This window comes from Microcebus murinus, chromosome 23 (genome assembly GCF_040939455.1).
Source record: "Microcebus murinus isolate Inina chromosome 23, M.murinus_Inina_mat1.0, whole genome shotgun sequence".
Classification (NCBI taxonomy): Eukaryota; Metazoa; Chordata; class Mammalia; order Primates; family Cheirogaleidae; genus Microcebus; species Microcebus murinus.
Genome location: NC_134126.1, coordinates 16,086,292 through 16,102,956, shown reverse-complemented (window position 1 = coordinate 16,102,956; position 16,665 = coordinate 16,086,292). Strand labels below are relative to the sequence as shown.

The 16,665-nt window shown below is 35.6% G+C and overlaps 1 protein-coding gene across 1 annotated transcript in view; it reads left to right on the top strand.

Annotated features, from left to right (window-relative positions):
- Positions 1–16,665, top strand: part of XPR1 (xenotropic and polytropic retrovirus receptor 1) — a 185,649-nt gene that overhangs the window by 28,574 nt on the left and 140,410 nt on the right. The window contains exon 2 of the mRNA XM_012735368.2: positions 3,362–3,413. Within this exon, the coding sequence (XP_012590822.1) occupies positions 3,362–3,413 (52 nt within the window). The remainder of the gene's footprint in view (positions 1–3,361; positions 3,414–16,665) is intronic.

Below are 16,665 nucleotides of genomic sequence, written 5' to 3'. Positions count from 1 at the left end.
TCTCTGATAAATAAGCCAGCCCTGCTCATTTAATGAGAGCTCTGTTGCTTGACATGAGAGACTGGGGCCAATGGTTCTAAAGGAAATCGAGTCGCAAGAAATTCAGGATGGAATATGGGGTTTGGAGAGTTATAATGATGTTCCAGAAGAAGACGACTTAACTATATTTGAATAAATGTAGATTGTTGCACTGTACTTAAAAAAAATAACACATCCACTAAAAATAAGCCTTAGGGTGTCTTCTTGAAAAATAAATATAAGACCCTGTCTTATTTTCGGGGAAACATGGTATATGCCAGAAGTAGAACTTCATTCAACCATTTGAGTCTCTGATATTACTTGCTCCGATGATAAGATTTATTTCTATAACTAATCTCTGGCTAGATTTACTTCTCCCTTTCTCCTTACATATTTCTGCTCCTTTTAAAAAATATTTTTTTTTTTTTTTTTTTTTTTGAGACAGAGTCTCACTTTTGTTGTCCAGGCTAGAGTGAGTGCCGTGGCGTCAGCCTAGCTCACAGCAACCTCAAACTCCTGGGCTCAAGCGATCCTTCTGCCTCAGCCTCCCGAGTAGCTGGGACTACAGGCATGTGCCACCATGCCCGGCTAATTTTTTTTTTATATATATATCAGTTGGCCAATTAATTTCTTTCTGTTTATAGTAGAGACGGGGTCTCGCTCTTGCTCAGGCTGGTTTTGAACTCCTGACCTTGAGCAATCCGCCCGCCTCGGCCTCCCAAGAGCTAGGATTACAGGCGTGAGCCACAGCGCCCGGCCTAAAAAATATTTTAACTTCTAGAGATTTACTCTGCTTTCAGCAATTTTTGTCCATTTACTCTCTTAAATATCCTATTGAAGATTGGTAATATGACTACCACTCTGCATTTATATAGAATTTATAAATTCTAATCTGGGAACTGAAATAAAGACTTTCTGATGTTTGGTAAGATCTTCTGGACTAACTTCTTATTTTTATCTGGAAGTTAGTGGTCCCTGAGAACACTTGAAATTATAAAGAAAATATTGAGTGTATATACATTATTCTTAAAAGAAGTTCCATACTTTTGTCATAACTCACATAGGGCTTTTAAATACAAAAAGTTTAAGAATTAATACTCTGTAAAAATGAGGCTGAACTTCAAATGTAATCTTATAAAAACTGTGGTTACTAATAAAGGTTTTCCAGAAAGGTTCTGTATGGTATGATGTTTTGTGATACCACTTCTGACACCACATGTGTTGTATTTTTTCTTGACACCAACAACCGATTTTCTATCAGTAGCTGAGTGTTTGACAGTTCAATTAAATTATGACATTAACTACCTGGAGTTAGCACAGGACCCACAGGTCAAGGGCTTTCACTTAAGATGCCCGCTACAAATAGGGTACCTAGGCTACCCACACTTTGCCTGGATGACTGCAAATTTGGAGTTTTCTCACAACACTCTCTTCAGGTTTGATAATTTGCTAGAAGGGCTCATAGTACTCAGGGAAGCACTATAACTTACTATTACAGATTTATTGTAAAGGATACCGTTTAGAAACAGGCAAATGGAAGACATATATTTTTACCTGGAATCTCTCTGAACCTTGATGATTAAGGTGTTTTAAGGTGGTTTCATTATATAGGCATGATTGATTAAATCATTTCCCATTGGTGATTGAACTCCATCTCCAGCCCTTCTCCCTTCCCCAGAGGTCTGGAGATAGGGCCGAAAGCTTTAACTATCTAATCCCTTGGTTTTTCTGGTGACCAGCCTCCATCCTGAAGCTGTCTAGGGCCTTTTCTCTCTCTTCCACCCATTGAACCGTCTCGTTGGCATGTTAAAGACAGTAAATTCCAAAGGTTTTAGAAGCTCTAAGCCAGAAACTGGACACAAAGATGAAATATTTATTTGTTATTACTCAGTTGGCTTACTGTATTGCCTCAAATTCTATATAAGTAGTGAATCTTATTAAATATTTTTAGATGTAAACATATGTGACATTAAAATATATATAAATTTTCCTACATTTTTATAAAACATGGGTTAAAATGAACAAAAAAGGCATTGATTTATAATTTTCAATTTTCCTTGTTTCACTGGAAATCTTTTTACTATATATTGTTAGCTTTGGTTAGTTATGGATCTAACAGTTTGGTACTAATCGAAAAGAAATAGTAAATTCACTTGGGAACAATATAATTTATTAGACTTGAATACTTGTATTGTCTTTTTTTTTTTTTTAAGTGAGCTATTCTGGAAATTTATTTCTTCCTTTTTGGTATTTATATGCTTGAATGACTGTAAGGCTGGTGGTTCTGGGGAGGGATTTGCCTTTAGGGGACATTTGGCAGCAGTGTCCGATTGTGACAACTAGGGATATATGTGGGCCGATACTGGCATCTAGTGGGTCTGTAGATGTTAGGTATGCTATTAAAAATCCTGTAATCTACAGAATAGCCCCCCAGAACAAAGAATTATCTGCTCCCAAATGCCAATCTTACCAAGGTAGAGGGATCCTGCTGTAGGCCAATTTGGGAATCATCAGTGTTTAGATTGTATTTGAAGCTTTGAAGGTTATGGGGCTGGATAAAGTTTATGGCTGGCTCAACAGCTCTGGAGCCTTATCCACTTAATTGATTCTACCATTTAGACAGATAGAGAAATGCTTCTGATTCCTGTCCCCCAACCATTTATTGAGAGACCAAACTACAACCATCCAAGTTAACTAAATATGTTTGTTAGCTAATATACTATGTGGTTGCGGATAAAATCCAGTAAAACAGTACTGTCTTTTTATAGTCTTGAACTCTTATGGGGGACTTTCTAGACCTCCAATGAAAAATATTTGTATTCAATATGAAAAGAATTATGGAGATTGGTTGTACAACAGTGTGAATGTACTTAATATTACTGAACTGTACACTTAAATATGATTAAGATGATGAGTTTTATGTTACTTATATGTTACCACAATTAAAAATAATACTTGTATCCACTTCTCCATATTTCCTTACGCAGTGTTCCAGTGTATTTCTCTAAGACTTTTGTTAGATTTCTTGTACTGTTTTTTTCTTGGTCAAGAGAGTTTATGATCTCTCAGGTGATTTTTCATTCTTTTCCAAATGTTCCTTAATTTTTAAAATGTACAAATTCACCCTTCTCTTAAAAGATTGGACAATACTGGATTGATGTGAATGTATAATATTTGGATGGATTTTAGCTTATAAAAGTTAATTGAAGTATTTCACTGAATTCTCAATTTAGGGAACTATATGTAGTTGTCTGGATATTGAAAAATAATTGTTTAGATTCAGATGCTTTCTATATAAAGCTTACTCAGGATTTCATGTATTGCTTTCCTTTCTTTCTATTAGGCTTTCAAGGATATGCTGTATTCAGCTCAGGACCAAGCACCTTCTGTGGAAGGTAAGATGAATTAACCCTTAAGTTTAATCACAGAAAACTTTTTTAAGGAAAGATATTTCAAACTGCAGAGTATAAAACTAATATGATGGCCGGGCGCGGTGGCTCACGCCTGTAATCCTAGCTCTCTGGGAGGCCGAGGCGGGTGGATTGCTCGAGGTCAGGAGTTCAAAACCAGCCTGAGCAAGAGCGAGACCCCGTCTCTACTATAAATAGAAAGAAACTAATTGGCCAACTAATATATATAGAAAAAATTAGCCGGGCATGGTGGCTCATGCCTGTAGTCCCAGCTACTTGGGAGGCTGAGACAGAAGGATCCCTTGAGCCCAGGAGTTTGAGGTTGCTGTGAGCTAGGCTGACGCCATGGCACTCACTCTAGCCTAGGCAACAAAGCGAAACTCTGTCTCAAAAAAAAAAAAAAAAAAATAAAACTAATATGATAACCTGCCCTATTATATATGTCTTTTTTGCTTTTGATAATATATATTGTGATTATTTTATATTTTAATCCAAAATTTTCCTTTGTCTAGCTCACATTTACCCTATGATGGATCTTTTACTATGTCTGTATGTCTCCTTAGTACTGTGAATCACAAATATTGGTTTAGTCAAAGTTTTTCTGTCATGCTTTCCTCCCCCAATGTATTTTTATATCCATCCATCCTTCAGTGAATCCTTAGTCCATAATTAGTTTGAGCAACACAGCTTTTCCTTTCTATTTATGTCATGCCTTTAGAGTGGGACTAGTAAAACAATGGAGCATGTTTACTCTGTGTGTGTGCATGCATGTTTATGCATATATGTGCACAGTTTACAGTCATAGAATAACTGACTTGAGGGTAGTAGTTATCTCTCCTATTATCTTTATTGATCTTTTCTGTTACCTCAGCTTCTGCTCGCCAGTTTATTTTTTATGGGGTTAAACTGTGATAAGTTTGGAAAGATACAAGTTAAAGTTGTAGAAGTTCTTACGTTAGTAAATAATTAGGAGCTAATTCCACAGTTATTCTTGAGGGGAATTGTTCCTTCTGAGGCTGGGTGTTATTTTAAAATTTCTCATCAGATTTTTTTAGGAAAGATGAATGTGAAAAAGTATATGCCAAGAATATGCTAGGTTTTTGTGTATAGAGTAATATCTTTATGAGACAGTGATCTAGTATTCTATGAAGTCATTCTAGTGACAAGCTATTTTAGAGGCTTATTTTTATGACATAACAAATGCTGAAGTTTAATAAAAATATAGATCTAATAATTAAAAATCTCATTCTTTAATTATATAGAAATTTACACCTTTCATCTCAAACCATTCTGAGTTAAAAATGCATGTCTTCTCAACATCTCAGAATCTTTTCCCTTACCATTTTAAACTGGTATTGCAAGTTAGGTATTATAAGTTTTATAATATAAAACTGAATTTTGGACTATATTTAATTCTCTAATGTTTAACTGAAGACACTTAAGCATCTTAACATGTTTAATTCTTTTTTTTTTTTTTTTTTTTGAGACAGAGTCTCACTTTGTTGCCTAGGCTAGAGTGAGTGCCGTGGCGTCAGCCTAGCTCACAGCAACCTCAGACTCCTGGGCTCAAGCGATCCTTCTGTCTCAGCCTCCCAAGCAGCTGGGACTACAGGCATGCGCCACCATGCCCGGCTAATTTTTTCTATATATATTAGTTGGCCAATTAGTTTCTTTCTATTTATAGTAGAGACGGGGTCTCACTCTTGCTCAGGCTGGTTTTGAACTCCCGACCTCGAGCAATCCGCCCACCTCGGCCTCCCAGAGAGCTAGGATTACAGGCGTGAGCCACCGCGCCCAGCCTAACATGTTTAATTCTTTATAGCATTATATATATTATGTGCCCTACAGAATACCTTTTTAAACTATTTTAAGAATATAAGAAAAATGAAATTCCATGGAAGTTGAACTGATTCCCTACTATGTATAACTTGCTTTAATATTGGTTCTTTTAATTTTATACTCAAAATGGGGCTACTTATCTTCAATTTTTAGAAAAGTTTTATTATTTGGTTTGTAACAAAGATACTCTGAGATATGTTGAGAAGTTATGATGACATTTATTCATCCCCTCCATGCTGGAGCATGTTCCTAGTAATTTTTTTTTCATTTTCTTTCAGCTGTTACTAGAGGAAAACTGAATTATGTGAAAATATGCTCAAAATGATAAATATTTATGGTTAGGAGCCTTTTCTTTCTCTCATCTGCCATGAGAAGGCATTAACTTCTTTGGACTCTGTTATAGAGAAAGTGTTATATGTTAATCATGCAGTAGCATGTGCTACTTTCACTCATATTTCAGGGGAAATATTCTGCACTCATTCTTTCTTTTTGCTTCATGTAAACATACTCTAAAACCAAGTAGTTTTTATCTTTTTTTTGAGACAGCCTGGTCAACTTGCTTTGTTGCTGAGGCTGGAGTGCAGTGGCATGATCATAACTTGCTGCAGCCTCAAACTCCTGGGTTCAAGCGATCCTTCCGCCTCAGCCGCCCAAGTAGCTGGGAATACAGTACTTGCTTGGCTAATTTTTAAAAAATTTTGTGAGGGCCGGGCCCAGTGGCTCACGCCTGTAATCCAAGCACTCTGGGAGGCCAAGGTGGGAGGATCACTCAAGGTCAGGAGTTCGAAACCAGCCTGAACAAGGGCAAGACCCCGTCTCTACTAAAAATAGAAAGAAAATTAATTGGCCAACTGAAATATTTAGAAAAAATTAGCTGGGCATGGTGGCACATGCCTGTAGTCCCAGCTATCAGGAGGCTGAGGCAGGAGGATTGCTTGAGCCCAGGAGTTTGAGGTTGCTGTGAGCTAGGCTGATGCCATGGCACTCTAGCTGGGGCAACAGAGTGACACTCTGTCTCAAAAAAAAAAAAAAAAATTTTTTTTTTTTTTGTAGGGATGAGGTCTTACTATGTTGTTCAAGCTGTTATCCAATCCTGGGCTCAAGTGATCCTCTACCTTGCCTCCCAAAGTGCTGTGATTACAGGCATGAGCCACTGCACCCAGCCATTTTTACCTTTTTAAACATAAATTTTTCTCTTTTGAAACACTGCAGAATTGAAGATATTGGAAGGTGATTTAAGGAAACATTCTGTATAATATTGGGGTTAGAAAAAGTTATTAAAGGGACTGTAATTGTTTCACTTGTATTGTGATTTTATATTATTTTAATATCTCTGTATGGTATTAAATTTAAATGATAATTGTTTCCATATCTTATCCTTACTATTCAGTTTTAATTTTTTTTTTATTTCGGCATATTATGGGGGTACAGATTTTAAGGTTTCAATAAATGCTCATTTCCCCCTCTCCCCCCATTCAGTTTTAATTTTAGTCAGCGGTGATCATGCCACTGTACTCTAGCCTGGGTGACAAAGCAAGACCCTGTCTCAAAAGGGGAAAAAAATATTATACAATACATAGATTTTTTAAAATAATAGCATAAATACTCTAAAATTTTACTGTTTATTTTGTTATCCATTTCTGCAGAAAGACTTGTAGATACATAATACATCACAGATTAGGGGAGTAAATTGACTAAAATTGTGGTTTTGTTTTTAAATAAGGAGAGGTAAACTTATACTTAGAGTCATTAGAGTCAAACTTTCATGGAATAATGTTCTAATTTTGATGAATTTTTGAAAAATGATGCTAAAAACCTTTTAACTATAGTGTGTTTTTACAATTCTGATGTCAGTGAGGATATTTCCTCTTGGGATATATGACAAATTAAGCTGCAAACTAGAGGTTTCTCATCAGTTAACCAGTCACACTTTAATATTCAAGGTTGTTCTGAGGTAAGATAATTTTTTAGAGATAGAAAACAGAACTATTGCAATACTCATTTGACATTAGAAGTGTAAAATTTTCAGTGATAAAGAGCAGTGAAAAATATAAATTGATTTTTTATCTTTTCTCATGCTTCTTTTTAAAATGTAGTATCCTTTTTGTATGTTGAAAAAAAATGCAGTATCTTTAAAAGCATTAATGTTTTCCACTCTTTATTTGTGATGGAGAATATGAGAATCTGACAGTCAAACTAAGTCACAAACTAAGAAACCACTGACATTTCTAATTGAAGGAGACATTAGAAGATCATTTTTTTAACCTACATTTTATTTTTTTGCTATCAGAGACCAAGTTTGCATGGCTCAATAATGACAATCAGGATTACTAGTGCTCTATGTGTCAACAAAAGAGAATTCCAGAGGTTAATATCATAAAAAGACTTTTAAAAATATTGACTTTTGGCCGGGCGCTGTGGCTCACGCCTGTAATCCTAGCTCTTGGGAGGCCGAGGCGGGCGGATTGCTCAAGGTCAGGAGTTCGAAACCAGCCTGAGCAAGAGCGAGACCCCGTCTCTACTATAAATAGAAAGAAATTAATTGGCCAACTGATATATACATAAAAAATTAGCCGGGCATGGTGGCACATGCCTGTAGTCCCAGCTACCCGGGAGGCTGAGGCAGAAGGATCACTCGAGCCCAGGAGTTTGAGGTTGCTGTGAGCTAGGCTGACGCCACGGCACTCACTCTAGCCTGGGCAACAAAGCGAGACTCTGTCTCAAAAAAAAAAAAAAAAAAAAAAAAAATATTGACTTTGCATTTTTCTCCAAATGGCATCTTTTTAAAAAATTTTAATTGGACATTTCCTTGAGTCCCTATATTTTTAAAAGATTTAAGAATTTTTGAAAGTATTACTTTGAATGATATTAAGAGTATCTAACTTGCTGGAAAAAAAATCTAATTGTATCTTTCAATAAATTTCTCTCTACTAATTTTTTATCACTCCATCTAGTTCCCAGAATTATTGGGGAAGGTTTATAGAAATAGATATGATATATTAGATAACAATAGTTACAGAGCTTAGAATAAAGGAAAAATGGAGATAGAATAGTGAGATAAAGCTAGGGTAAACTTAATTCACAGAACAGATACCATAAGGATCCTGGAACAGAAAAGGAACATCAGGTAAAAACTAAGGAAATCTGGATAAATTGTGAACTTTAGTTAACAATAATATATGATTTTTGGGTACCAGGAGTGGTGGCTCATGCCTGTAATCCCAACACTTGGGAAGATTGTGTCCTTCAGCCTTCTGAATACCCAATTTAATGTAACCACTCAGTTACTTTATATTGTATCACCCTAGTTTATTTCTTTGCATAGCATTTGTCACTTTCTGATATCTTATAGATTTTTAAATTGGTTTATTAATTCTCTCTTTCTCCTCTCTCTCTCTCTCTGGAGTGAAGACCAGTGATTTTGTCCTTCATTACTGTTTTATATCTGGTATCTAAAATAGGTACGCATCTTACGTATTTACTGAGCACATCAATAAGTAGGAGTAAAAATGAAGCCTTTTCCTCCATCTTCCTTGAAGCCAAATTACTATTTATGAAAAGAAAGAATAAATTAACCTAGCATACTTCTGTGTGTGTGTGTGTGTTTAATTTTTAAATTTTCCTGATCTGTCACACCTAGATGCAGAATTTTACCTGCTCTTTAGATGGCTAAACATATTGTTAGTTGTTTTACGATGTCAACATTATAATTTCATAAGGTATAGTCTGAGGTGATATATATAATTCTTCAAAATGAGTAGAGAAGCAAATGATATGAGATCCTATTTTTAAACGTTTGGTGTTTTTGTGGCTGTGTGTTGTTTTGATGCCAAGCCATGCTGAGAAACCATATTTTATAAACTATTGACAGACTATAACATTTTTTGTAAGACACTAATTAAGCCACTTCTTTCTGTGTTTTTACATGTTTGGTATACCTCCTGTTAAAGACACATGAAATAGGCATAGATTTGAAAGATAATATGTGAGTTGGGGGATTTTTTTCATGTATATTTATGCAGTGGAATATATTTTTTAGACTATTTGAATTAAAAGGGAAAGAGCTACTGCTTGACAGTTTTCCTTTTACATTTTGCATCTCTTGTTATAATGCATTCCTTTTGATGGGGACTATACATAGCTAATGTTAGCTTAATACAACTTTGAGTCAGCTTAATACAGCTATCTGATTTTCTGAAATTGAATGAATAGGTAGAGTTAAGGACATAAGTAACCTGCTACCACATTAGTCTCCGCTTTTCTCCCATTTCTTCTTTAGTCTCCTCATCCACTCCCCAATCTTGTAAACAGGTTTCATTAGAACATTTTGGCTTAGGTTCTTTCTACTTATTCTACTTGGTTAGCAGATGTGTTACAGTCTCCCTGGGCTCCTTAGAATTCAGTTCTTAGTGGCATTGAAGATGAAAGTGTGCTTGTAAATTATTCATTCTTACTATACGCTTCAATAGACAGCGTCCACTTTAAGCATCTTCTTCTACCTCACCTCTATACCCAGATCTTTGTTGTTTTAACAGATGTGAGCTTGCTTTTTTAGTTCTGGAGAATGGTAGCTTGAATTATATTTCTACCTAGTTTCTGCATGTATAGGATTACTGTTCTCTAACATTTCCAAAGGTGACCAATGAACTTTTTTTAAATGTCATAATTTTTATTTAAACGTATTTAGTGTATTTTGGTCCAGTGCAGTTTTATCCCAATTAATAATCAAATGCTCAACTTTGCAAATTCAGGTGGTTTCATCATTCCTTTTGATAGTATCCTAGTATTCTTTGATACTTTCTTTTCTATCTGATATTACAAAATTTTGGGGCTCACATACATTTCAATCCTGGGACCTCCTCAGCTATTTTGCTGAGGAGTCTTGGGTTTTTTAGTGGTAGCCGTTAAGTCTTACTTTTTTTCAGAAGTCACATACTGGACACTGCTTTGAAAGTGTCATTGCTGCTGAGTTATTTATTGTTTCAGACATTCTTTTTCACTGTACAAAAATAACATGCTTCTATACCCACACGTGCACATATACATGCTCTTATGAATATAAACACATATTTAAGGATAAAATACTTAATTTTTAAAGCTTAGATTCTTAGTAAGTACACTTCAAATTTGAAAAAGTGTGTCTGCTCTAGCTAAAAAGGTAAACTGTGATGATTCTTAAGGTTGAATAATACCTTAGGCATGACAACCACAAGTACAACTCTTTGGGATTAGAGTGGTGGGGGTAGGGAATCTACTGATATTGATTAAAATTTAATTTTCTTAGTTGAGGGTTGAGAGGTGAAACATTGTTTATCACCAAGGAAACTGAGTGGCAATTTGTGGTTTTTGATGAGAAATTGACAAGCTATCTGCTTGTTACAAGAGATGCATGCATTCAGTGAGATTGGAAAAGGAAATTGGTGTGTTATTACACACAATTAATTTTGCAAATGTATCCAATGCACATAAATCTTATTTGAGGTTAAAATGTACTCTCAAACAACAAAGCATTGGAAATCTAGTGTGATTAAATATATTTAAGAGTTCCTGTTGTTTCACCATTCTAAAGTGTGTTCTTATTATATTCTTCACAAAGGAATATTTTGGTTATTATAAGAAAATGAAATAGCTAATTTTATGCATGCCTTTTACAAAGAACAGATCAGAATAAGATAATTTATATTGTAAGGTTTATTATTTTTATGTTTCTGTTATTTCCGTGTGGATTCTCCAGCATGCTGATAAAACAGTGTGTTGGCATCTTTCTAAAAGGCTACATGCAACTAATTTCCACTTAAGAAAAATATGATACGGTTCACTCTTAACATAGTAAATAAGTCAGGTAAATAAATTTATAGCAGATAGGAATTTTTAACTATATAAAAATAACAACATATTTAGTAAATATCCTCAGGAACAGTTTATTCGCAATGACCATCAAAGAATCTTCCTAAAAGTAGTAACAGAGAGTGATTAATGGAGGAAGTTAACATTTAGATAGCTGTAGGAGAGGGTGGTATTAGTTTTTCCTTAAATGTTAGGTAAAATTCACCAGTGGAAACATGTGGCCCTGTAGTTTGCTTTATCAGAAGGCTTTTCTTTTCCTTTCCTTTCCCTTTCCGGTTCCTTTCCTTGTATGTGTGTGTGCGTTTTGTTTTTTTTTTTCTATAAGCTCAATTTCTTGAATAGATATAATAGATGTATTTATTTTTAAGTGAACCTTGGTAGTTTTTATCTTTCAAGGAATTTGACCATTGCCTATACGTTGTTGGCTTTATTTACAAAAAGTCGTTTATAATACTTCCTTATCATCTTTTTAATGTTTCTAGGATCCATAGTTATATCTTCTTTCATTTTGATCTCGGTAATTTGTATATTATCTTTTTCCTTAATCAGTATGAATAAAGGTTTATCAGTTTTATTAATCTTATCAAAGTATCACATTTTGGTATCATTGATTTTCTTTATTGTTTGTCTGTTTTATATATTATTGATTTCTCCTCTTTATTATTTCTTTCCTTCTGTATTCTTTGGGTTTAATTTATCCTTCTTCTAGTGTTTTAAAGGATAAGCTTTCATCTCTGCTAACAACTCTGTTGCTTTATTTGGCTCTCAGCAACAGCCATTTGCACGTGCAAAGTCCAGGTTTCTAGGCTTCATGCCTGACTGTCAGATTGATGAAATATGCAAGGCTAAGATGCTGCAGAAAGTCAGTTACCTCTCTGAGATTTTTCCCTCTCTGGAATTAGGTCCTTTACCTTTAGTTTTTGCTCTTTAAGCAGCTATTTGCTACATTGAAACAGATGACTTAGGTATACTCTTCAGTTTTCTAGTTGTTCACCATGTGGATGGTAGTTGGCTTCCAGCTATTCTTTTTTGTCTGGAAGTAGACCCTTCTTAAATGGATTATTTAAAATATTCAGTAATTTCCTCATCTTGGTTCACAAAAGCAAGTCATGCCAAACTCACCTAATTTTGTTTTGAAGTTTGTTCTCCTAATTGAATGGGAGAGTGCCATGGGCATAAAATTTGGAGAAGATAGTTTTTTAAACCTGTCGCACTATGCTTGTGAAGGATGAAAATGCATAAGATGAATGATAATATAGTTAGGGAGATTCACAGCTGATTGAACAACGTATAACCAAAGAATTTTGACAGATTCGTGGTAGCCAAAGTGTTTTATCTGATTATGAACCTCAGAAATATGGGAATTGTTAAAAATATGCAAATACCTGGGTCCCAGTCTATACCTATTACTTCCGAATTTGAGGAGTGGGTTGGGAAATGTTATTTTCAAAATACGTTTTTTGAGACTGTGATGGAAACTTCTGGCTAAGAATGATGAATTAAATTTAGTGGTGTGCTGGAGCTGTCTCACACAAGCTTGTGTTAAGGTGGAAATTCACTGATTGCTCATGGTGGGTGGAGAAAGAATTCTCACAGTTTAGGATAGAAAGAAGTACAGAGTTTATTTATTTTTCTGGGAAAGAGAGAGAGGGAGAAAGAGAGAGAAAAGGAGGAAATGGCCACGACACATAGAGGAAGGAAGGAAGTGTTGGGCAGCTGAGGGAAAGTTGCTTGGTGTTTTAAATGGTAAAAATGGCTTTTTCCCCCTCTGCTTTAGCAAACTGATAACAGAAGCAGTAGCAAAGCTGTTGCAGGTGTTCTTTATTTTATTTTTTCTCTGTGAGCCTGGGTTATCTGAGTCCTCAAAATTTGTTTCTGACAGGAACTGAGGCAGAGAGGGCAAAGGGGAGTTCACACCCCTACTGTCCGCATAGAGTTCTTTGAGGCTGAGAAAGAACTCTTAAAGATAAACAAGTTAGGCCACAGGTGTTTTAATTAAACAAAGGGTAGTTGTGTTGTGAGTTTTTCTTCAAAGGGACAATGATGTGCTGTGCATTTATTTCCCTTTCTATTTGATAGTTTATTTTATAGTTCTATAGTTCTTTCTATTTTATAGTTTTCCTCTGTTAGATAGGTTATTAGTAAGGCCACCTTTCAGCTTGTGATGATTGTGTGTATCTTTTCTCAACCCTGTGTTCAGTGTTGGTAGCTTGAAATTGAGCATGATGGGAGTATTTACACTACTAAAATTGGCAAATCTGCTTGCCACTGTGGGTAACATTTACCAGCACACCACTAATTACATTTTTTTAAACCACTTTGGTTTGAGCGTCGACTATAGTCAGTAGCCACAGATGAATGCGCACAGCCCAGCGTCGACTGTAGCCAACAGCTGTGATATAAGGTGCATAGCCGAGTGTCGACTTTAGTCTATAATTTTGAATTGACTTTTCTAATTTTTCCTTTATCAAAGTAAAATTGTGAACATTTAAAAATAATGTAATAAAAACATATATGTATATGTTACCTATTCTGATTTACATTACAAGTAAAGCTGCCTGTAAAGTAAAACAAGCTTTCAGTGCTTTAAAGCTTTCCTCATCACACAAGAGCAAAATGGATTCGTCATCAATGCACAGCACAAACTATTGTGCGGACTATGAGTGCGGGCTGTGGGCAAGGTTTTGAGGCCGGTGAGTGGTGTATCAAAGTGGTTAAGAGACAGGATCTTGCTCTATCACTCAGGCTGGAGTACAGTGAGTGTGATCATAGCTCACTGCAACCTTGAACTCCTGGGCTAAAGCAATCCTCCCTCCTCAGCTTCCTCAATAGTTGGGGCTGTAGGCATGCACTGTAGGACTATAGGCATGCAGTAGCATGCCTGGCTAATTAAAAAAAATTTTTTTTGTGGAGATGTGGTCTCACTGTGTTGCCCAGGCTTGTCTTGAACTGGCCTCAAGTGATCCTCCTGCCTTGGCCTCTGAAAGTGCTGGGATGACAGGCATGAGCCACCACACTCAGCTTAATTAAAACTTATTAGCATTGAATAGAAGTGAAGTTTAAAAAACTTGTAGGATAGAAGAACTTTAGCATGATTATAGTTAACATAAAAATATCTAGAGATTTAGCTGTTTCTTTGGTAGGAACCAACAGTAAGATACAACTTTTTACAAAAGTTAATGCTATCTATGTATTAAGTTTTATAGAACAAAAAAGTGATAGTACTACTGTGCCAATGATTAATCAGACTGTCCTTTTCTGGAGTAGTGGATATGGGTTAGGGGTGCCATGTTTTTAAAAGGTTATTGAACTTTTATAAAATGAGCCATCAGTATATAGGGATGGGCTTGAAAATTCTTGTAAAGGTAATGATTGAAGAAAAGTTTCACGTAGAGTATTTAGGGGATACTTCATAGCTCTGATAATGATCAAGAATTAGAATCATTTTATATGACCACACATAAAATCATTTTATATGACCACATAAAATATATGACCACAAATTCTATTTGCTTGTTAGAACATTCAGATAGTTAAAATTGCCCCCAAATTATATTGATGGAGAGACAGTGAGTTTTGGAATTGAATGTTAGGTAGCTACTATACAGAAATATTGGTGAGAACTTTTGCATTTGGAAGGAAGATGGAATAGATTGGTGATTCATAACTGTGGTTGCAGATTGGAATCTCCTGGGTAACATTAAAAAAAAACCCTTGATGTACAGACTACATGTACCCCAAAATGGACTAAATCAGAGTCTCGGGATTGGGCATGAATTTGTTTGATGCTCCTCAGGTCATATATGGTACAGCAAAGTTTGAGAATCACTGGATTAAATAATAATAAGCCATAATGTATTTTCCAACTTTGTTTTACAACATAATTCTGACAATGCTTTATTTTCCTGGAACAGATTTTGAATTATCTGCATTGATAAAATACGTAGAAAAGCTGGGATATATAGGTACCAAGAAAATGCATAGACATAGATTTATTGAATCTGAATAGAGGTTCTAATTCTGGAAACACTAGTTAAAACATTTGTGTGATAATTTCATAGTGATATGCATTAATTGATTTAAAATCCAATATGTTTAAATGAAAATGCATTTAAAAAATTTATGAATCTATAAAAAAACAAGTCATAAGTTTATTAGAGTTTCATTTCTTCTGGCTAAAATGTGATGGTGATGTTAGCAAAATGTCAGTAATTGTTGAAGCTGGGCATTGGGCATATTGGAGGTTATATTATTCTCTCTACTTTCTGCTTTATTTCGAAATTTTAATAAGCTAAAAAAAAAAAATAGAAAACCCAAAAGCTAAATTAATGTTAGTCTTACAACACATTGAATGGGAATGTGTAGCTGGTATGCCCTGAAAATAGAATGCATTGAAATTTAATACTTTCCTCTTTTAAAATGGGCTCCTATATAATTTTATGTGGTTATAAGATTTCTAGGGAAAATAAATTATTGGTACATTACATGGATGCTTCAAGCAGAGACCTTTGGATGCTCACTCACAAAGCTCTATGAAATTCTTTCTATGAGAATTTTAATATCCACAATAAGAGAATATAGATTATATTTGCTAATGACATGCAGAAAGAGAGTGTCTCTCCTCTGGTCGGAAAACCCCCTGGTGTACAGAGCGCAATGTCATTAATAATGGTTGTGATAATTCATAGTTTTTTTCATGCACTAGTAGATATAGAGATCTTGCTTTTAAGTAATGAGTTGATGAATGCAATCTGTGTTCCCCAGGGTGGAGGTAATGTGAGGGGAAGCTTCTTTCCCCTTCCCCTTCCACCCTCCTTGAGTTTCTTTCTTTCTTCCTTCTTCTTTTCCATGCCCGTTCTCTCATATATGCCTGCTGCTTCTCTGTCTCTTTTAGTCTTTCTCCCTTTCACTTGTCTTTTCTCTGTTCTAATGTCTGGATCTATCCTTGCCTGTCTTTCTCTCTCCCTGACAGTTCATCCTTGTCTGTCTGACTCACTTTTTCCCCCTTTATCGCTCCGTGTCTTCCTAATTTTGTCTCACCTTTGTGTGATCCTCTTTCTCCTGTGTCTCCTCCATTTGTCCGTCTGTTTCAGTCTGTCTCCCTCCCTACTCAATCATTGTCTCCCCCTCCTTGACTTTTGTTGGTCTGTCTGTTTCTCCCCATCCTTGCCTTTTATTTTGTCTCTGCATGTCTTCCGTTTCTCTCCCCTATCATTTGTCTCTCCCTATTCATCCTTCTGTCTTTCCCTCTGTTGCTGTCTCCCTGACATCTGTTTGTTTCTTCCTGTCTTTGTCTTGTTTGCTTTATTTTTTTCCCCACTATGTTCTAAGCTCTCTTTGTTGGTCACTCTTGCTTCCCCATGATCCTTGTCTTGCTTTTGCTTTTGTTCTCCCTGTCACTTACTCCTTTTTTCTCCTTTGCACATATCTGTCACTTGTTCAGTCTCTATCATGTGCCTTTCACTCATTCTTCCACAGAACAGAGTCATTGCTGATAGCTACTCTACCTGAGTTGCCAAACTGTGCACAGACCCTGGGTTACCATAGGAGT